The sequence below is a fragment of the Sceloporus occidentalis genome, unplaced genomic scaffold (assembly GCF_023333645.1).
Source record: "Sceloporus occidentalis isolate IW3139 unplaced genomic scaffold, rSceOcc1.0.p SCAF_1, whole genome shotgun sequence".
Classification (NCBI taxonomy): Eukaryota; Metazoa; Chordata; class Lepidosauria; order Squamata; family Phrynosomatidae; genus Sceloporus; species Sceloporus occidentalis.
The window spans coordinates 152,029,002-152,051,955 of record NW_028316981.1 but is presented as its reverse complement, the minus strand read 5'-3'; the positions used below and the strand labels follow the sequence as shown (position 1 = coordinate 152,051,955).

The 22,954-nt window shown below is 43.4% G+C and overlaps 1 protein-coding gene across 1 annotated transcript in view; it reads right to left on the bottom strand.

Moving 5' to 3' along the window:
- Positions 1-1,813: 1,813 nt before the first annotated feature.
- TROAP (trophinin associated protein) overlaps positions 1,814-22,954 on the bottom strand; it is a 36,744-nt gene continuing 15,603 nt past the window's right edge. The window contains exons 9-17 of the mRNA XM_089477622.1: positions 22,383-22,540; positions 21,338-21,431; positions 21,071-21,195; positions 19,658-19,717; positions 18,274-18,348; positions 11,170-11,268; positions 6,895-7,288; positions 3,951-4,123; positions 1,814-2,288 (exon numbers count right to left, since the gene is read on the bottom strand). Of these exons, the coding sequence (XP_089333748.1) occupies positions 2,223-2,288; positions 3,951-4,123; positions 6,895-7,288; positions 11,170-11,268; positions 18,274-18,348; positions 19,658-19,717; positions 21,071-21,195; positions 21,338-21,431; positions 22,383-22,540 (1,244 nt within the window). The 3' untranslated portion in view covers positions 1,814-2,222. The remainder of the gene's footprint in view (positions 2,289-3,950; positions 4,124-6,894; positions 7,289-11,169; positions 11,269-18,273; positions 18,349-19,657; positions 19,718-21,070; positions 21,196-21,337; positions 21,432-22,382; positions 22,541-22,954) is intronic.

The window sequence follows — 22,954 nt, the reverse complement described above, 5'->3', positions numbered from 1 at the left end:
AGGCAGTCACCATTTTCATCCTTAGCTCTAGGAGAGGGATACCAATGACATTACCTTTAAGATAATTGTTCAGAGTGGAGGAGTGTACCCAGCTGATCGCCTCTTGAATTTACACCACTCTAAAAACAGAAACCTTTAATAGTCTCAGACTGGTTTACCATACACTGTATGACCATACAACGTGATGTTCAGATTGTAGCCCCATTTTTCTTTCCTTAACGAATACTGAAAAGGTGGGAAAGTGTTCACCCTTCAGATATTGTTGGACAATTACCATAATCCCTCACCATTAGTCATGCTGCCTGGGGTGACGAGCACTGGGTCCAACAATATCTGGTGAACACCAGGTTTCCAATTCCTTAAATATAGTTAACCCAGACTGCAAGCTACAGGATTAATGTTCAATAGTAACTAAATGCTTTTAATCATGCAAGCAAAAGGGAGACATTTCTCATTTCTGTTGTGCATATATTTGTGTGTGTTTGAGCAAGACTGGTAGTTGGGTGTGTTTGGGGATAGTTTGTTATTTCCCTGAGAAAGACATTCTGGTTATTTTCCTCGCAACCTCTCTCTCAAGATTATTGCAGTCCTCAGCATCCTGGGGCATTTTCTTCTATGCTTTGCCACTGGGCAGCCTTCTTAAAGTAACAATAGGCCTAACACTTCCCACTCTATGAACACTAGTTCCACAAAGCTGCAGCTACGGTTCTCATGACTGCATCAGTTCTAACTTGTGGCCTTGCCATTTTCCTGAGTGATTGAGGTAAGGCAGGAATCTGACTGGAAGCCAGTGTGGGAAGGTGGTGGAGTTCAGCCTTGATCCTTGCAGTGCTTGCAGGGATGAGTAAGAATCATTCATTCTCATTTAGCTTTAGATGAAACAATGTGGGTGTAACTGAATTGGAACACAGACTGCTGTGTCATTTGTCACTAGCCATTGGGCAGGACAATTACAATACAGGAGGCTCAGACATGTTGTTGAAGCTGCATATTTACTCAGAGAAAGTAATGCTTCTGGCAAGGAGGCCCTTCCTGCCTTTGTGGAGGGTAGGATCCTACATCAGTAGACAGATCAAGCAAAAGTAGATAAACTATCCTACATTACACATACATTTGCACATACATTACATCAGGGTCACTTGGTTAAGCATTCCCACACAGGCCTAAGGAAGAGTTTACATCACAGCCTTATTTTGATCAGAATTTGAATTTAGAAATTTGTAACTATAATTCCTGAATCCTCCAGCAGGACTTGTAAATCCTTTTAGATTCTTCGCTAACCTGCTCTGGAGTTCTAGTAGAAAAACCCAATCAGTGCTTTGCTCTTTTGTAAAGTTTACAGGTACTAAATTTGACTCATGGACACACAGGTCCAGCATGAAATTTCCCGAGTGGTTGCCAGGGATTCCATTACCTTTAGAAAAATGGAAAAAAAACTGGGCACTTGCCTTGGAGGATTGTTACATTACAGAAAAGATTTTTCAGTCAATTAAATATCCTAACCCAGGCCTCCTGATGTTTTGGCCTTCAGCACCCAGTATTTCTTATCACTGGCCCTGTTAAATGGGACAGATGGGAGATGAAATCCAGAACACCTGAAAGACATCATTCTGGCAAACACTTTTGAAGCTTGGCTTAATACTTTTCTTGCCTACTCTTGCACCTGCAATCCATCTATGGTCAGAAATAATGATAAAGGTCCTTGACTTTAAAAGCAGTAAGAGGTACTTGCTTAAAGAGTGCCCATAACAAAACCCCAAAAAACTGACACTCCTCATCAGAGGTCTTTGCGAAGAAGCCTTCCGTCCTTGGAACAAGGTACTTGCAAATAATAATTAACAGGCAAATTAGAATATTTTACTAAGATTTTTTTTTATTTTTAAAAAATCTATTTGCATGCAGTCAATATAGACTTAGTTTATATACTCTTCTGCAGCAAGAGCTTACAGCTAAAAAAACCTTTCTTTCCTTAAGACCAGTCTTCTGTTTACCACAAGCACCAGATACTCCTTTCTATGGGAGCTCTCAGGTAGTAGTAGGTATTCCAGTTCCTGTCTCTCCTACAGCTATGACTGCCCTCTGGGCATTCAGCACCCCAATGAGATTCATATATATTTAGTGAGAAGAATCAAAGGGGAAGCAGTTACAGATGGAGCAAAGCACCGTCTTGGTGAAGAGGAACTTCAGTGCATCATCTCTGTGTCGACAGTCTTATGATATCATCATGAGGATGCAGGCCTCTCTCCTTCTTCCACAGGGGACAGAGGTGCAGAAATGGGTATAAAGTGCTGTGGGTAAAGAGAGCAAGAAACATTACACAAAAAGAGGCACCTGCAGTCTGGTCAGTGAAAACATGCTCCCCCTGCACATTTGACCCAGAATCGATTAAAGCTGAATTCCCAACTTTTAAATGTTCAGCATCAAATAAAATTAGGATTTTTTATGTTTCTGAGACAACAAAAGTCTCAGACTCCTGACCAAGGGAGCCAAAAGCCACTAGGACAGATACACAGCTGTATCTGCAGCAGGCAGTCCATTCACATAAAAGCTAAATATTAATGCTATAGTGAAATAAGAGTGTTCAAAGCTGCCCAAAAGTTGAAGCCTTTTGTGTCATGGATTTATTAACTACTGCCTTGTAAATATGGAAAGAATTGAACTGGAAAGTAGAGATGTTTCTGCACTGTTAAAGCTGTGCAGTAATATGAGCATAGAAGAGGAGACAGAAGCCCCTCTTTGAACCTCAGTAAACCTTTGGAGGAAACAATTCTCAGAGATATCTTCCCTCAACAGAACACCAAGAATCTAAATTTACTCAGGGGGCACAGTATACCTAAATATTGTGTTTGTATCCTGTAATTCTGACTGAATATAGAGCACTATTTCCAGGTAGTAGCTTGCTGTGACACACAGTCAGTCCATAGGTCATAGCACTGCTTGACGAGGATGATGTTCACTGAGTGCCTCACAGTTGGAAAGCAAAGAATAATCAATTCCCCCACCCACCCACCTGACAAAAGATTAGGCAGATGGACAGACATATAATATAGTCCCTGCACATTCACTGGAGTAAGGGATAAAAATTTTAAATTTCCTTTTTCTTCTTCTGAAGGTTGAGTACTGTGAAGAGATGTAGAAGAGGGAAATGTATGTAGCTGAGGGTAAGAGCATGTAGTGGGGGGTAAGAATAAAGTGAATGGAGGTAATGAAATACAGGATGATAGAGAAGGAAGGTAGAGCAGAGGAGGAGAATGAAAGAAGGTTAGGAAGGGTAAAGAGAGAAGGGTAAGAAGGAAAATGAAAAAGAAAGAAAATGAATGAGAGAACGAGAAAAAAAGAAGTGACATGGACGAATTTAAGAGGAGGAGGAAGAGAAGAAGGAAAAGTGAAGAAGACTAAGAAGAAAGGAACTCAGATAAAGTATTATTGTGTAATATGAATTTTGGAATCTTTAGTTATGTGTTTGTATATTGTTTTATATATATATATAAATATATTTATTTGTCACCCTTCTGTACATAGATCAGTTTGATGCCCTGGACCACCATACCATCAGAGTTTCGATTCTGTATGCACCAGATTCAATGTACTCAACTATCATTACAATGCTCTACCTAAGGCCCCATACAGACAGGCCAAAATAAAGCTGCTTCGGGTCACTTTGGAGGTATGCTGTTTAAATGATGCATGCCTCCTAAGAGTCCGGAAGCCCTGGTGGCGCAGTGGTTAAATGCCTGCACTGCAGCCACTCACTCACAAACCATAAGGTTGCGAGTTCAATACCAGCAAAAGGGCTCAAGCTCGACTTAGGCTTGGCATCCTTCTGAGGTCACTAAAATGAGTACCCAGATTGTTGGGGGCAATTAGCTTACAATTTGAAAACCACTCAGGGAGTGCTTAAGCGCACTGATAAGTGGTATAGAAATGTACTTGCTATTGCTATATCTTACCATGGCATCATGAGCTTCTAGTGTTTTTGCCACAGGGTCTTTACACCGCCGTACTGAAGGTTGGAAGGTAGACATGATGCGGGCAGTGTAGAAGGCACATTCATCATTTAAGCAGGCCTCATGGAAGCGCTGAGGTGCACAAAGGAGGTCATCCAGCCGCTGCTTGACCTGGCCTACCAAGGAAGGCATAGTACCAAAAGAGAGAGAAGCATGAACTACAGTCCCTCAGCCAGGCAGAAAGATTGTCCTCTGCACTCTCTAGGCAAGACAGCCTCTTGAATTCCATCCCCAGGGAGAGCATGTTGATTCACTGTCTCATTGCTGTTCTTAAGAACCCAGTTGTATTTGTCCACACATTTAATAGTGATGAATGCAGTATAAAATACAAATTATGTTGCTATTTTTGAAAGTTTGCTTTTATTCTTATTTTGTCAATCATATTTTGCAATTCCCCTTAAAAACAAAGTGGAATCATAGAATTATAACATTGGAAGCAACTGTAAAGGCCATCTAACACAATCCCCTTGCCATGCAGGAAAACACAAGTACATCACTACTGAAAGATATTCATCCAATCTCTGTTTAAAAACCTCCAAAGGAGGAGCACCCATCACTCTTTGAGGCAGTTTATTCCACTGTCAATCAGCACTTACAGTGAAGAAGTTTAGGTAGAATCTATTTCCTTGTAATTTGAATGTATCACTTCATGTTCTAGTCTCTGGAGCCACCAACTTCTACATGACATCCCATCAAATATGTAAAGATGGCTATCATATCAGGACATTTTTTTTAAATAAAAATAAACAAGATTCCTCCCACACCACTTAAACACTCTTTATTACCATACTTTTCCCCAGTGTCCTACATACATTTTCAGAAGTCTTTACAAACCATCTTGCAAGGTAGACTAGTAGTCTCCCAGGATAACAGGTGGCAATATTTTGTCCGTATTATATACTGCTGGAGGGGCAAGACTGAAAGCTAATTGCTTGCCTAAGGACTGGAGCATGGCTTTGGTGTGGCTTCCAGACTCTTAGGATGCATGCATCATTTAAATGGCACACCTCCAAAGTGACCCGAAGCAGCTTTATTTTTGGCCTGTCTGTACGGGTCCTAAGTGTACATATCAGGGCTTTAGCCAGGACAGATCAAGTTTGGGAAAGCTGTGACAGTAACTTCTTATATTCTTAACCATTGGCCATGCTAGCTTTGATTAATCAGAACTAGAGTCCAATTGAAGAATTTTATCTGTTTCTAGCAATGGATGCAGCAAGGGCTGATAAACACAGCATTTCAAATTCTAGAACTGAAATTGTCTTTTGGCTCAACCTATTTTCCTGAAGGCAGAGAAATATCCAGCTCCAAATCTAAGGCAGTGCTTTTCTGCTGATACTATGCAACCTACCTTTCATATTTATTTATATTTCAACAAGTAACAATTTAGAAAAGCTCCAGCAAACATGAGGCTTTCCTAATTACAGGTTGAGCACCCCTTATCTGGAATACTGAAATCCAAAATACTCCAAAATCCAAAAATGTCCACATGGGTGGCTGAGATAGTGACACTTTTGCTGTCCCATGGTGCAGTGTACACAAACTTTATTTCATGCACAAAATCATTCAAAATATTATTTTATTAACTTCAGGCTATGTTTATAAGGTGTATACAAAACATAAATGAATTTCATGTTTAGACTTGAGTCCCATCTTCAAGATCTCTCATTATGTATATGCAAATATTCCAAAATAAATACAATAAAATATTTTTTAAAAAATCTGAAATCCCAAACACTTCTGGTTCCAAGTATTTTGGATAAGGGAGACTCAATCGGCATAGGATTTTAAATATACTTGCAAAAATATTTTTACAGAGAGGAATAAGTGAAATGTATGAGAAGGTTAAGCAGAAGAACAAGATTTAGTGCTGATAAAACATCATATAAGTGCACACTACACTTATTTCTTTAGCAACTGTGTGATGTATATTAAGATGAATCCATCACTTGCCCAAGACCACCACCCAAGAGGCACTTAACAGCAGATGAGTAAATGAATGCAGGGTCTATTCCACCTTCCCTTATCCACTCAAGCCTAATATTCTATGGGAGAGCAAGTAGTAACATGGTTGAAGACCTAGTGATGCAATCGTGAAGTCATGACACTTTCTGTATCAATAATGAACTGGCTTCAAGTTAGTAGGTAAGCCAAGTTTTAAAATAATAATAATAATGATAATGATGATGATGATGATGATGATGATTTATGCCCCGCCTCTCCAATGAGATTGAGGCAGCTTATTAGATACAATACCCCATAAACCCACTCACCCACATAACCAATAAATCAAAACAATAAACAATAAAAATACAATTAAGATTATTAAAATGGGCAAGACAGGGTAGACAGTGGGAGGCAGAGGACCTAAATGTGTGGGACAGATTGCATGGAAGAAGGCGATCCCATAGATAAGCTGGGCCCAAGCCATGAAGGGCTTTAAAGGTCATAACCAACACTTTGTACTGTGCTCAGAAATTAATGGGTAGCCAGTGAAGGGACTGGTGACCAATCTGGCTGCCATATTTTGAAAGTTTCCGAGTTAGGCACAAGGGTAGCCCTATGCAGAATGCATTGCAGAAATCAAGTTGTGAGGTTACCAGTGCGTGTACCACAATTTTTAGGTCCCCAGGCTCCAGGAAGGGGTGCAGCTGGCTATCAGCCAAAGCAAGAAATGGTCTAATGAACCAGTTGGTTTTCTGAAGCTATATCTGGCTAATAGACAATTCTTTCAATGATTCACTACAGCTGGAGAGATAACGGATGCCAAAATTTTCAAGAACAGAAATTCAAGGTTACATTCCATGCAGTATTGGGATAGGACACTTATCCATTACCACACTCACATCCAAAATGTCTGGTGCCTGAGAAATCAACTGTTCTGTCTTACCTGAACTACTTGCACTGGATGAGGGAGGCTGGGCCAATTGCACAGAAGTGCTTGGGTAGACAGGTGGTTGGCTGGAGGCGGTGGTAAGTGTTCCGCTCGTCTCAAGGCCTACAACAGTAGACAGTGGTGTGGCTTTGCGGAGATTTGGTCTAGGATCCTGAGAAGGCGTAATGAGTGTCATGCTAGTCTCAGGGGCTACAACAGTAGACAGTGGTGTGGGTTTGCAGTGGTTTGGCCTGGGATTCTGAGAGGGTGTGCTGAGTTGGTCCGGCTGGGCAGGTGAGCAATGAGCTGACAACAGTTTGTGTAGTTCTTCCAATGAGGGGGCAACATCACAATCAACACTACCATTATTCATCTCCTGCCGTAACAATTGTGCAAGGAGCTCAATACACTAAGGAAATAAGAGAACAAAGAAATTAGGCAGCTAGCCAGAAACTAACCTCATATTTAGGCTTCATCTTGCTTACCTTGCCATATCTCTCTTTATTGCTGTATACCTTCAAGTCAATTCTGACTTATGGCAACCCACAGGGTTTTTTTTTGGCAAGATTTGTTCAGAGGTGCGTTGCCTTTGCGACCCAGTGGGTTTCCATGGCCAAGTGGGTATTCAAACCCTGGTCTCATATCCCACCCACCACACTTCATTCACTCATACACATTCCAGCCACTTCACCTCATTTTTCCACATGACATAGAGGCCATCCAAAGTTAACTACTCCATTGCCTCCCAAACATATCAAGTTATCCAGTGCTATACATTTCTCAAACAGTTTGGAAGCATGTTTATACATGTACATTCACATACAAACATAGAAAAAGCATGCCAATTCTCTCCAAGCAGTTTCCAAAAAAGGTCAAGTACGTTAACAACATAGTCATCCCTCCATATCTATGATTTTTATCCATGGATTTAAGCATCTACACTTTGAAAATATTTAAAATATATAGAAATTTCAAAAAGCAAACCTTGATTTTGCCATTTTATATAAGAGAGAATACTTATCAAATTTGCAGATGACACCAAATTAGGAGGAGTAGCTAACACCCCAGAGGACAGCATCAAAATTCAAAATGACCTCAATAGACTAGAAAGCTGGGCCAAAGCTAACAAAATGAACTTCAACAGGGAGAAATGTAAGGTCGGAAAAATGAAATGCACAGATATAGGATGGGGGACACCTGGCTGAATCAGACTACATGTGAAAGGGATCTAGGAGTCCAAGTAGACCACAAGTTGAATGTGAGTCAGCAGTGCGATCAGGCAGCTAAAAAGGCCAATGCAATTTTAGGCTGCATCAATAAAAATATAGTGTCTAGATCATGGGAAGTAATAGTGCCTCTCTATTCTGCTTTGGTCAGACCCCACTTAGAATATTGTGTCCAGTTCTGGGCACCACAATTCAAAAAGGACATTGAGAAACTGGAGCATGTCCAAAGGAGGGCAACTAAAATGGTGAAAGGTCTGGAAACGACTTAGGGAGCTGGGTATATTAAACCTGGAGAAGAGAAGGTTAAGAGGTGATATGATAGCCCCATTTAAATACTTGAAGGGATGTCATATTGAGGAGGGAGCAAGCTTGTTTTCTGCTGCTTCAGAGAACAGGACTCAGAACAATGGATGCAAGCTACAGAAAAAGAAATTCCACCTCAACATTAGGAGGAACTTACTGACAGTAAGGGGTGTTCAACAGTGGAACACACTCCCTCAGAGTGTAGTGGAGTCTCCTTCCCTGGAGGTCTTTAAGCATAGGCTGGATGGCCATCTATCAGGGATGCTTTGATTGTGATGGCATGGCATGGGGTTGGATTAGATGGTCCTTGTGGTCTCTTCCAACTCTATGATTCTATGATTCATTACATTTAATGGGACTTCGGCATCCAAGGATTTTGGTGTCCACGGGGGGTCCTGGAACCAAACTCCATCAGATTCCAAGATCTCACTGTAGTCCAAACAAGATATAATCAAGGCATGTGTTACTTTAGCTAGAGTGTTACTTTAGCTGGAGCTAGAATGGCACTACATGATCTAGAATCTTGCCCAATAAAAGGATATTGGCGATCCACTACGTGACCTGGAGAAGTCACACTCTCTCAGCTTCAGAGGAAAGAAACCCCACCTGAACAAATCTTGCCAAGAAAGCCCCATTAGTCGGAAACAGTTTGAAGGTACACAACAACAACCTGTCCTAGCCACCATGACAGAACAGTGGATATCCACTTTCTGCCTGTAGGCTGCAGGTTTGTTCTTCAAATTTGCAGGAACAACTGCTAGTCTGCCTCCAACCTCTGCTTCAAGTATGTAAACACTGATTTATTGTTCCTTGAGATTAATTCATTTGCATTCCTGGTGATTGTAATACCCAGATATTTTAAATCCAGAGAAACAAATTTGAAATCCATAAGATTTGTGAATTATTTCTTGACATTCCAAAGCCACATGTATGCTCATATTCTCTCTAAATTTCTTTACCTACTTCAAACACTTCCACTGATGCCCAGCAATAATATTATTAGATAACTGCAAAAACAAAAACAAAAAAAACCCTGGAGATATTTATCAGGTGGTAAAAAATTAGATTTACAAATACAAATAACATGGACCTTCCACACAGGGAGGCCTCAAGATCCCTCACCTTCTTACCTACTAAATAGTGATTCAACTAGCCCAGATATCAGAATTCATAAGAAATTATGATACTTTTATTTTGCTAAATTTGGAAAGAAGTTTGGTACCTCTCTTTTGATTCATAGATTTACTGCCTAGTTAAGCATAAAACGAAAATTAAAATCCAGAATCTGTTTACAAGCTAAATGCTATACATCTGTTGCAAGCATTCCAACTCATTGGCCCTGTCAATATTGCCTCTATGCCCCTTTCTTAAACACCCTAATTTTAGACACTATGATAAATCTCAGTAGTTTAAAGGCTAGAGATAAATTAGACTCTTTAAACTTGGAGATCTGGTCTATGCAGCAAACCCATTTTTTAAAAAACGCACATCTTATAAAGAACAGATGAAGGAAGTATATCTTGGTTACAGAGATTTCAGATTTATTTCCTTCACCAATTAGATATTTGGGTCAGAAGGATCTCCAAGGGCACTTACAAAATTTGAACAAAAATAAGTTTTTTCTCTATTTAAAATTCAGTCTAATTTCATTTATTTATAAACTACTAATTGAGAAAGCACTTGGGCAAATGAAGCGTTCAAATATAGTATAGGAGACAAATCTTGAATCAAAGATCTCACATAAAGCTTGGCACACCATCTGGTCAGCTTCTCCATTTACGCCTACTTTAAGGAAAGTGTTATAAAATCTACACACAGGTGGCATCTGTATCTGGATAAACTGGGTCATATTAATAAGGCTTTGTCTGATAGATGCTGAAGTGGTTGTGGTGGGGGGAGGGAAGGTCCTTAGAACATATGTGAATTCAATGTTCTAAATCTTCCAATTTTGGAATGAAATCCTTTCCTACATCAGTCAAATGATAATGCAGAATATACAGTTCAGAGATGTATTATTAATTTTGTTTACTTTTGATACAGGCAATACAAATCTATCACACAAGCCATTAATATCTACAGTATAATGCTATATGCTGCTTGAGCTGAGATATGAAGGGCATGGAAATCAGCAAAGGATTTATCAGGAGGTAGTTAGATTAACATTTTAATCTAAAAATTAAAAAATTAACATGTTCAGCTGAACAGAGGAGAAAAGGACACCATTATGGAATTCATTAACTATACTGTGGATCATCTCTCTACATGAGGTCTGCCATCTAAAATTGTGGAACAACAGACCATGAACTCTGACTGATTTTACTATGTACATGGTGACTAATCACATAACTTTATTTTAAACAGACAGGGGGGTTGGGAAATACTATAATTACAAAAAATTAAAAGCTTGTGGGAACAAATTCATCACCTCTTGAGTTTAAAGATTGCAATAAACACTCTTTGCCATATTACCACTCGAAAGTATCCCTTTTTGTATTTGCTTCATTTATATCCTGCTCATGGTGGCATGTGGCTCTCCTCCCAACAACTGTGTGAGGTAGGTCAGGAGAGAGAGAAAGAGTAAGCAGTTGACTGTCACCCAGTGAGTTCCATAGCTCAGAGATTAGAATATACGTCTACCTATTTCTAGCCAAAACACTCCAACCACTACATTGCACTGGCTGATCAGTAGGATCAATGAATTAGGGATAACAAACAACACTGGAGCACTCAAGGCACATTTCAATAAGACTCCCTTTTCTACCTGGAGCGTCCCCATTTCTGGGGTGATCACAGGAACAGCAGACACCTTCTTTGCTGATGCAGCCACCTCATCATCAAACAGGCGCACAGCAATCTTCCCCTATTTGAGAGAAAAATGTCACATCAGTTTCACAGTTATGCCTTCCACCAGATTGTCATCAACAAGGTAGTATGGGTAGGTAGTATGGGAAAGAAGTACCTCATTATTATCTGCCTTACAAGAGCTTGCTGAAGCTAACAGGTCTCCAAAGATAGTTACTACATTTTGGAGCTGTCAAATGAAATAAATAATACAACTACACCATTCTTGAACCTGCCACGTAAGGTAAATTCTGTGTGTGCTTGAGCCCCATTGAAACTAATGGGGCTCATGCGCAGAGCGTAGGTGCCATTTCCTCTGTGTTGCACAGCTTTCAGCATAAGCTGAAATCTGCATATAGCGTGCCAGCATATGATGCGGGCACACTGTAGTTAAGGCTTTCACTAAATGACCATTTTTTACTTCCACCTCAATAAAAAACAAGTTTTATAATGTAATACAGCAACAGACTTAATTCAGAAAAACGTCAAATCACAATTACCTAAAGCCATTGAGAATAAACATAACATGTTACACTTAGCTTAACAAAATTAAGAAAATTAAGAATGCAGCTGAAGCTGGACCTAGATTTATAGGTTAAAAATTTGCATGTTAAAAGGGATTATCAGTTTTCTACCAAAAGCATTAGGAACCATACACCAAAATCAATATTATCCGGGACATCTATAAATTGGACAGAAAAGTAATATTGGAAGAAAATCTTCCACAATCCATGATCCATATTTTTGTCATGTAGGGCCTCCTAAATCCAGTACATTAATATTCAAATAATATAATGCGGGGAACATCTTTCTTAAAAAAATAAGACAAATAATCTGCAGATTCATTAATATTCTATAAATGTAATGATGTAAACATCTCTCTTAATAAAATAAGACAAATAATCCTCACAATTAGGACTCTGTTTGGTCAGTCCATCATAGGAAAAAAGTACTTGTTCAAACTATCACCAAATCTAATTGAAAATCAATGCGTTGAAGTTTGCTTTTTGAGCATACGGTACATTTTATAGCAAGGAATTCATGACAATAAAAAGGAACATTGGTACTTACCTGTGATACATTCCAGATAAGGTCCTAGCATCCTGTAGAATGGGTAGCTCCTTCCACTTGATCCTAAATAGGCAGAAAATTCAAAAAACAATACCCAGACCCCTTTGGAAGGCAGTCATTAGCCAGCCAAAGCAAACCTCACCACTGACCAACAGTCAACAGCGGAGCTATCTTGTATCTGATTTAAAAACCAAGGTAAACAAACAAAGGGGAAAGGCCATAGAAGATGAGGTGCTAACAACAGGCCAACAACAAAATCAGAAAAAGAGAATCATTAGGGGTACCCGGACCCTCTGTCAGCACAGTGTGGGTAGGATCCTGAGACCTTATCTGCTGGAAATGAACGTATCACAGTAAGTACAGTCTGCCTTCCCCATACGCGGGCTTGCCGTATGCGGACTTGAGCTCACACAGACGACAAGCCCAGAGGGGGGACAAAATGGCACACGCACAGGAGCGTGCTGCAATTGAAATCAATTGGACCTGAGGGCCCACGTTTTTTCCCATATGTGGAAGATGGGTCCAGAATGAATCCGCTGCATATACAAAAGGCCTACTGTACCAACGTTCCTTTTCCTAGCAGACAAAGTCCCACTGTCCTGTAGAATGGGATTTACCAAAGCCCCCCCTTTAATAGGGAGGGAGGTGCGACTACTCAACAGAGGTTCTTGGCACCGCCTGCCGAAGCACCACACTCCCAAAGACCGTTTGAGATATCTGACAGACGTGGAAGGAGATTTCCACATCGCCATCCTGCAGACCTCCACCAGGGATGCATTGGTGGCCCAAGCCGCAGATGTTGTCACACTCCTGGAGGAAAGAGCCCTCACCCCTTCCCAAGAAAGGAGCAGGTGTGCAGACTGGTAACAGGCAAAGATGTAGTTCCTAAACCATCAGCCCAGGGCAGACAAAGACCCCTTCTACCCCAGGCACCACTGCTGGAGGGAGGCGAATAGCACCTCCTACATCCGAAAATTCATGTCCTCTTGATGTAGATTCTAACCACTCTGCACACATCAGGTGTGAGCTGGAGCCCTAACAGATCCCTTACCAGATGATGGCAGGCTGGAAGCAGATGTATAACCTGCGACACGTGGAACACAGACTTCATAGGACACTGAGGATGAATCCATAGCACCAGCTGGTGAAAACGACATCTGGAAGCCAGGATGGACTCCTCCACAGTACTCTAGTGTTTGTCAATCTCCAAGCAGTCACTGGAGTCCCGCTGGGTTGAGGCCATAACCAGAACCTCTGGGAACCATGGTCCTCTCATCCACACTAGCTCCACTAAGATCACCTTTAACTTGTCCCTCCAAATCTACCTTGGAACCTTATACCAGGGCGGGATTGGGTCACAGGAGAGGAAACAGTCAGATGTTTCTGCCCCTCTGACCAGAACCCAGAGACAAACCTCAGGAATGTGGCCTTAACTGGCGAAGCAGACAGCAATGAGGCGAACATGCCCGTCTCAGGATAGCCCAACACATCCAATGTTGTCTGGGAGATTGGTGTCCATTCTACACCACCAGTGCGCTGATGCACAAAGGCCTCCCTGAAGATGATCTGCCTGCAGACACAAGAATTTTTATCTTCGCCCGCTGGCACCACGGGCACAACTCCTCCATCAGGGCCCTCATTCGTGTTTGTCACTCATGATACCGAAGAGGCTTTGTCGTGATGTCTGTCTTCACAAAGACAATCCTGCTATTAACAAAGTCGCTGAAAGAGAGTAGGATTGTCCTGACTGACCACAGCTTCCGCCAGGGGATGCAGTGAGACTGCTCCTCTGAGGCCATCTGCCCTGAGTCAGATGGAGGCCAACATAAGCACCCCCTCCAATCAGACTTGATTGTGTTGAGATCTGGACTCTCCCTGGTTCCCCAAACCGGATGTCTGTCAAGAGTAGACAGGCAGGCCCACCAGCCAAGAGATTCTGGGTCCCAGCAGGGGACAGTGGTTCTGTGATGGTTCTTCAGTGTGATGGCCTCCTGGTGAGGCAGGAGAGGCCCAGTAAAGACCTGACACAGAAGATGGTCCAAGGGAGGCAGAGTATCGCTCAAAACCCCAAGCCCTGAAGGAGGACTAGCAGCGAGAAAAAACCTGGCCCTGACTACTCAGGATTACGAGGACTGCCGTGGAGATGGTCATGGTCTAATCCTTCAGCGGGAACCCCATCCCCACCACTGTTGCCAAAGGCATTCCTGTTCACTGGAAGCTCTGAAAAGGAGACAGGGAGTTCTCTGAAAGGATCACGAGGAAGCCATGCTGCCTCCATGACTGAAGCATTTCCTATCTGTTACGTTGGCCCTGGAGTACCGACACTGACACGTTGCTGTGTAGGCCCGTCTTCCTCCAGCAAGCCACCTGTGACACGATGCACTTGGCAAGTGTATAAGGGACGCTGGCAGACACAAAGATAGGGCTTTGAGCTGGAGTAACCAGTTGTTAAAGGAGAAGTGCAGGCATAGGTGGTAACTCAAGTGAAACGCATCCCTAAGGCCCAAGGCAGAGATTCCCAGGCTGAGCTGCCTCGAGGATGGTTGGGAGTCTCCAACCGGAACCTCCTCTTTGTTATCATAATTAACATTACCATCATTATCATTGTCAACATCATCATTATAGTTACCATTATCATTATGGATTGCCCCTCAAGCGACCATTTTTTACAGGTCTCTTTACAAGGCAAGAGCTGATTCTAGGTATCCACCTGTAGCCATTCACTTAAAGCTGCCAGCAAGAGGCGATGCTCCACAGAGTTCTTCCTCCCGAGTGATGGGATAAATATCTTGTGGGGCCTGCAGATGAACCCTATCCATAGCCTGATCTCAGTGAGTCTAGGATCCACCGGTCTGATGTAGAATATTTCCAACTCAGGAAAGAAGGGGGAATCTTGTTGTAGCATAAACCCATCCAGATTAAGACATTCAGGTCCTATGTGCCGGCAGTGTGCCAAGCACAGTCACGCACCAGCCCAGGTGCTAGCTGTGAGGCGCAGAACCTGCCAGGGCAAGCGATTTTTCGAAACCCCTATTGGGGTTTGAACTGCCTTAGTGACCGAGTCTAGAGGGCGGAGTGGAGGTTCCTTGAGGGGGCATTGCCCTGATGGTGATGCCCTGGCTCTGAGTAGCCTCCTGACGGCATGGCGAATGGTGAATCTGGTCACCCTGGGCAGCTCACATATAAAGACCCCACATAAGCCAGGTGGTCTGCAAGGTAACCTCCCAAAATAGGCCATATAAACACAGGAGAAAGGTCCTAGCCACCATGGAGGTGGTGGCCTAGGCTCTGACAGCCATAGCCAAGGTCTCATATGCCTTTACAAAGGCCAGCACTGACCCCCCTCTCCCCAGCAATTTTCAGATGTCCACTCCATCCTTGAACCTCACAACAAATATTGGGGGCACCAGGGCAATCTGGGGAAGACGAGGCCTGTACATGACAACGAGGCCCACTAGGGAAACCTGCAGATCCATAACGGCCCAAAAGGGGGATTAAGAGGCTCCTTGTCCAAGGAGAACGTGGATCACTGGAGCCAGTTTGACCCACCCAGCCCTGATCACCTGAGCTGAAAGGGGTAGGGGATTGCCTAACACAGAGGCTGCCGGCACTGAAAAACAAGTCCTCCTCAATCCCGGAAAGCTGCCATCCTGGGAGGCTCTCTGGTCAGGCAGAACAACGCCAAGGCATCTACAGCAACCAGTGATCCCAGGCAGACCCCTATCCAGGCGCCAAGCAGGCCTGACCCTCCTTAGCTTCCAAGATCCAAGACCACTCCTTCACCTCCGCCTAGGAGAAGATATGCAGAGGAGGGCTGCCCTGGCCAACATCCAAGGCCATGCTGACTCTGAGGTAAAGACCTCTCCCGCCTCTAGCTTTCCTGGTAGGGCCAAGGGAGAGTCAAACTGCCTGTCCGATAGGCCTGGAGGTCTGTAAGTTTCCCTATGGGGGGGGTGATGGCTCCGAGGAGACAGGCAGATCTCATCACTGTCCTCTCTCCAATGTTGCTTCCCCACCATACTCACTAAGATCCATGGTGGAAACTGGTGGCCAAGGATGGTTGCCGCCATCCACATGGCCAAGATGGCGGCCACTGTTCACATGGCAAAGATGGCATCTAGCACTCATGTGGTCAAGATAGAGACCATCTTCCAGCCCACGGGCATGACAGCCCAAAAGGGTGCCCCTCAATGGTCAGCTAGAAGACAGTAACTGGCAGAGAAACCTCACAGGGGTGAAATAGCTTAGTACCTTGTGCATCCTAGGCACCCAGCTTGCGGTACAACTGGTGGCTGGAAAGCACTTGAGTCCTTAATGGAACCCCCCCTCCTCTGGCACTCTGAAAACCCATAGATAGCAGGCTGCTGCTCAGGGAACATTGCCCTGTTATAAACAGCTGGTACTGCAGGTTGGCAGTTCGAGGCCTGGACGCTGCATGATGGGGTGAGCTCCCATCACTAACTACTCCCAGCTTCTGCCAACCTAGCAGTTCGAAAGCATGCAAATGCAAGTAGATAAATGGGTAGCACTTCTCAGTGGGAAGGTAACAGCATCTGGTGCAGTCATGCTGGCCATATAATCACTGAGTAGCCTCTAAAACTGGCTCTTCAGCTTAGTAATGGAGATGAGCACTGCCCATGGTCAGACATGACTTGACAACCTTGTCAATGAGGAATAACTTTATTTTACCTTTTACTGCTGATGGGGGGCTCAGCAGGGAGGGAGAGCTTACTTACAGACCCTGGGTCCAGCGATGTGAATGAAGCCAGTTGTGCCCCCAAGTCCCCTGGCCCTGAATGGGCTGGGTGGAGGAATTGGGCATTCTCAGCAATGCAGAGGGTAAACCCCTCTTCTGGCTGTGCCCCATCATCTCCTCTCAGGTGCAGCAGATCAGCCTGCTGTGCTCCTGGTCCTGGAGCCAGTGCAGGATGCCCAAAAGGGGAGCCATTTTCTCAGCAACGCGGAGAGTAAACCTCTCATCTGGCTGTTTCACCATATCTCCCTCCAGTCATTGTAGATCAGCCCGCTGCACTCCTGAACCTGTTGCCAGCTCAGGGATGGGGCAAGCCGTCCCCATCGTCCTGGCCTATTTAATCAAGTTTGGTCTCACCAGCCTAGGGAACCGGCAACGAAGAAGGTGGTGGATGGAGGCCAGGGAAAAAGTCCATAGGTAAAACAAACGACAAGTCTACTCAAGACCAAGAAATTTGGCTGACTCCAAAAATGCATCCTACTAGGAGTGCAGACCGGAAAAATACTGGCTTCCAAAGGGGGTAATAGCCCCTCGCACTGGGGGCTGGGTATTGTTTTTTGAATTTCCTGCCAAGTGGGAGGAGCTACCCATTCTACAGGAGGATGGGACCTTTGTTGGGAAATGCATGTGCCATCACAATCTTTATAAAAGCATTCCTATATGAGCTGAATGCCTCTGAGCAACATAAATTCAAGTTATTATGCACACTTTTCCCCCCCTGTGGAAGGCACTCTCTACTTTTCACCTCCTCATGCATGAGTCCTCAAATGGGGGAGAGAGCTTGAGTTCTCCCCAACTAGGCTGAGCCCCTCCTGAAATGTTCTAGCAAATTTTGACCACATACATAGCTGTGTCTCCTTGGGCATTATCAATTAGAAGTGTACCAAATTATCAATCACCAAGAAATGTTAAAACAGCAATTATGATTGAACCCTCCCAAGGATCATAAAGCCAGTCTGCATTCTGTCCTAGACATACTTGGGAGTAAGCTACAATGAACACAGAGACAGCAATTCTGAGGATACATTGTGTTTGTAAGAGCCTCCATATTTAAGTATGCTCCAATAATAATGAATGGGGAAAGTAATTTGCCCTCCCCCGAAAGTACCTTCAAGTAAGCAAAACTAGTAATGATCTTAAAAACAGCTGTTGCCTCACCTTAAGAACAGTTCCAGGGTCCCTTCACACATGAACACTTACCCAGGGCACTGCAGTGTTGTCCTGTTTGGAGCCCTCTGTGACCCTCTGTGGGGCGACACTGCCTGTCACCTTAACCTGTGAAGGGCATGATTTTTAGCAGTTTCTGACACTGTCCCTGATGTACATTAGCCACAACAGATTCTAAACCCTATTCTGTCTTTACAACCAACATAGTCATTGTCTACTATTACTTTCTAGTGCTACCGCCAAGGGTTCTTTAGAGCAGGAATGGGGAACCTGCGGCTCTTCAGATGTTGGCTGTCTCCAGCCCCCAGCAGGTCCATCTGCCTACACATATGCCAATAACCAGTCCTTCCAATGAGAGAATTTTCTAAAACGAGTGAAATATCTAACTCTCAAGTAGGTACTGTATATACTCATGTATAAATCTAGAAATTTTAGCCCAAAAATTGTCCCCAAAATCATGAATCAATTTATACCTTATCAATGTAAGCTCTGTACTTTAACTCTTATCAAAAATAGAAACCATCCCAGTCTCTGAGAAAAATGGCCAACGGTGAGAGCTTAGTCCATCCTAAGAGAACCTAAGAGAAACACTGACCCCTTCTACTCTCTCCACTGTAGTGCCATCTCTGACCTTTTTGAATGCCTAGGTGGAAAAATGATGGTGGCATCTCTTTGGCGCTTCCCCTCAAAAGAGTGCAGAGAGGAACAGGGCTTTGAAAAAATTTAATAAGACATTTGTGTATGTTTGTCAACTTTTGAGTTAAAATCAGACAGTTATCACATTAAAGTCACAAGGCTGTAATCACTGCTAACATAGCCATTTGCTTTGCTTTTTCATCCTTTTTGTCATGCATGAATTTTTTTAGCCCTCCCTGTGCCTAGTCACCTCCCCCACACATTACATAGCCACAATTTACTATAGTTCCCTCTTTATCCATGCAGACTTCAGGCTAAGCAGTTATGCCTGTCAGATTTTGTAAGTTCATTGGCATCATTTTCCTTTGCTTTGTCCTTTACATCCTTTGTTACATACCCCTAAGTTTTACGCTGAACACATCCAGGGGTCATATCAAAATCCATTAATTTTGGTCCCAAAACCTGCCCTTGACCTACATGTATAAGGCCGACTTATAGTCAAGTGTAGACCTTTGGATCCATAGGGAGATACCGAAAAAGCAGTAACAGAAGTTCCATTCTCCCTAATAGCAGTGTGACATACGCGTACCAACTAGCACGACAATGTGCACACACCGCTATTGAGGACAAGAAGGGCTTGCTGTCCACAGATGCTTAAATCCGCAGATGGCAAATCCATGGATAAGGAGGCCCCACTGTATATGCAGTAGTCCTTCTGTAATGCTTCAGATCATCAAATTGCTCTCACCTCCTCTGTTTCTGTTGGGTGTTGGGTACTTACCCTTCTGCCCTTACAACAGGAAGAAAGAGGCACACGGTGGCATGTCCAAGGACTGGGATGCTGATCAAACACAAGAAAAAGTATTCAGAGCATGACCTGATACAGTCACAGCAAACTGCAAAGCATAGAACTTGAGAAAGGGATGAAACTAACAACTCAGGAAGGACTGATAGCTCAGTGTCAGAACACATGGCTTTACATGTAAAAATTCCCATGTTCAACCCCAGGCACCCTCCAAGATCTTGGAGGACAACACTGAAAAAGACCTCTATTGAAGACTCTGGAGCACCTGCAACTGCCGCTGCCGCCGCCACCGCCACCACCATCACTTAGGGTGGACAACAGTGGACTCAGTAGAGTAGAAGTGGGACTCAGTATAAGGATGCTCTGTGTTTCTACAGTAATTTTCCCCAATGTTTCTATCCCTCATCACCTTTTCCATCCAATAATTTCTATGGTGCCTCAAATTATAAGGGGAAAATAAAAGTAAAATATTTAAATAATGTTACTGAAAAAGCAAATAGAAACTATAGAAGTTACTGTGCATTAAACACTCATACCAAAATGGGAGGGGAGAGAAAACGAGAGAATGAGCCACTTTCGGCTAGTACTTAAAATTCCATAGAGTGGACACCAGTGAAGTGCCTCCACCAAGAAAGGCCTATCCCCATTTGACCCCTGCCTAACCCAAGAAAGTTAGGCCAGTGAATATGATCTAAAGGGCCAGACAAGCTCATATAGGTCCCAACATACACACAGAGGAAATGGGCAAGTAAGAGTCCATTCAGGGTTTTTTGGACTGCTACTCTTATCAATCCTTAGTATTGTCTATGCTGGCTGGCAGTGAGGGGAACTGCAGCAAAAGAGCAGAGCTTGGAAAAGTTAATTTCTTTAACTAGAATCCTCTCTGATAGCATATAAAGAAGCATATGTCTTGAAGGCCTCACTTTCCCTGCTCCTGACAATAGGGTTTATAGATCCAAACATTAGCACTTTTTGCCTTGAACCTGGAAACACACAGACAGCTGGTGAAGTGGGTGAACGTTTAAGCAGTGTTGAAATAGTCTTATATTGGTGGGGACACATGCTCTTTCCTTTCAAGCCTAAAGCAATAAAGGACAGAATGAGACCCAGACCCAGTCCAGCAGAGCTGCATTCTCTCCTGTCTGATCCCACAAAACCTTGCACTATTGACATGATCTGGCCTTTGCCATACTTTTTGCCCATAGTTAGCTGGGAACTCAATGCAGACTTCACAGCTAGAAACTGTCCTTTCCCCCTTGTCAGGGCTCAGAAAAAGTTCATTTATTGGACAACAACTCCCAGAATTTCCCACGCAGCATGGAGGCAATTCTGGGAGCTGCACTCTGTAAAAAGGAGGCTTTCCAAGCTCGCCTTGTCTCAAGCACAAACCAAGGATTGTGGACAGCTAGTGGGAACCCTTCTAGCCAGTGGATAAGGCGAACAATCAACAGCAGAAAATCTGTCACCAGGTGTGTTGGTTAACTGGGCTCCAGAAGCCTCTGACTTCTTTAGATCTGTGAAATAGGAAGGAGTGAAGCGGGGAGGGGGGGGGGAGATGAAAGAGAAAAAGTTAGAAGATCTCAGCTGTAAGACAAGTCCTTTCCTAAAGGGCACAAATCTACACACCTCACACACAACCCCCTCTGCAAACTATACCTTTAAGGCCCTGAGTGGAACAACAGGACACACGACCAAACTTCCCTATTGAAGATACTTTCATATGGGGATCCCGCAAAAAGCCACTTTCACCCTATAGACAGAGAGGGAGGGAGAATCAGTACTTGACTCTTGGAGTTGTATTAAAAAAAAAGGGAACATTTTACAAGTCTATAATTTCCTATTGAACAAATCAAGGTTTACCACTTACCTCTCTTTTAGCCCACAGCTGTTGACATACTCTCTAGCTGAGTTTTTATTCATGAGCTCCCAAAACAGATGTCAAAGATGCTCAAGCTTCTACCTTTTCTACTAAGTGCCCTATTCTGCTGACTGATAAGACAGCTGCTTTATAGGGCCTTTTTCACACCACACAATGGTACTGCTATGATTCCGCTTAACTGTCATAGTTCCATCCTATGATGTTTGTAGTGTAAGAAGGGTACTTAAGACTTCCTCACCAGGGAGCTCATCTAGTGCCTCACTAATCTAACCCCAGGATTCCTGCTGATCCTTACGTAACGCAAAACTGCACCATCCACATGTAAGAAGGAAAATCAATGTTTGCCAGACTATAGAACATTCTATGGACTTCCCCCTGAAAAACATTCCTGGGAAACATGCTCACTGGCCAGAGAAACCTGACTGATTGCTAGGGATGGAATACCAAGAAGAGAGACATGGAAAACTGTAGGACAGAAGACACAAAAAGAAGCATCTTGGAACAGTCATAGCCTGGTGAAAAACATTCCACACTGGAATGTGATATCAGAGCAGAATCTGAGGAGGGTCAGGGTGCCCTGAAGACTAATGAATACTCTCAGCCATTTTATGTTAAATATCTCTCTCAGGACTGTTCCAATGACCCTAGAGATCAGTAGCCTTCTTCCTTAGCTAAAAACACTACACGGCACATGAGAATCCTAAGAAGACGAGTGGGGAGGCCCATAGTGCCCCAGTCCAACATGGATGCTCAACCCAGCAGCCAGTCACCTTGGTAACAGAGAGGGTTTTACAGAAATCAATGCCTTCATACTTTGCTCACCCTAGTGCTGCTACACGGGACAGGAGGCTTCTGAGCACCTTTCACTGGCACCCGCTGGGCCAAGCTCAGCTTGCCATTGGCCCCTAGGGCAAAACGACTCAAGCCTTCATTCGAGAGGATGCTCGCTTTGGCAACTGGGTCTGGTACAAACTCTTCATCTGCAAATACAAGGGGAAGAATTGTCAAGGAGATGGGGGGTGGTTCAGCATTAGCAGAGCTGTTTGTGTTCTGCACCAAAGAAAGTCAAGGACTACGCTCAGCGCACAACACAACCAACTATCCTGTTAGTTTTGTTGACTGTTACTTTATTTTCATGCTTCACTTTGAACACTCCAAGCTTTTTATGAAGGAACAATTTGAAGATAATAGATGGACTGCCTGGGGAAGGCAAGAAAAAGGTTCAGATAACTATTATTAAAATGCTCACAAGCTCCATCATTAGGTTTTGGACTTTGCTAAAAGCAAATACAGGTTGAGTCTCCCTTATCTGAAACGCATGGGAGAAGAACTGTTTTGGATTTTGGAATATTTGTATGTACCTCATGAGATAGCATGGCAGATGGAACCCAGGT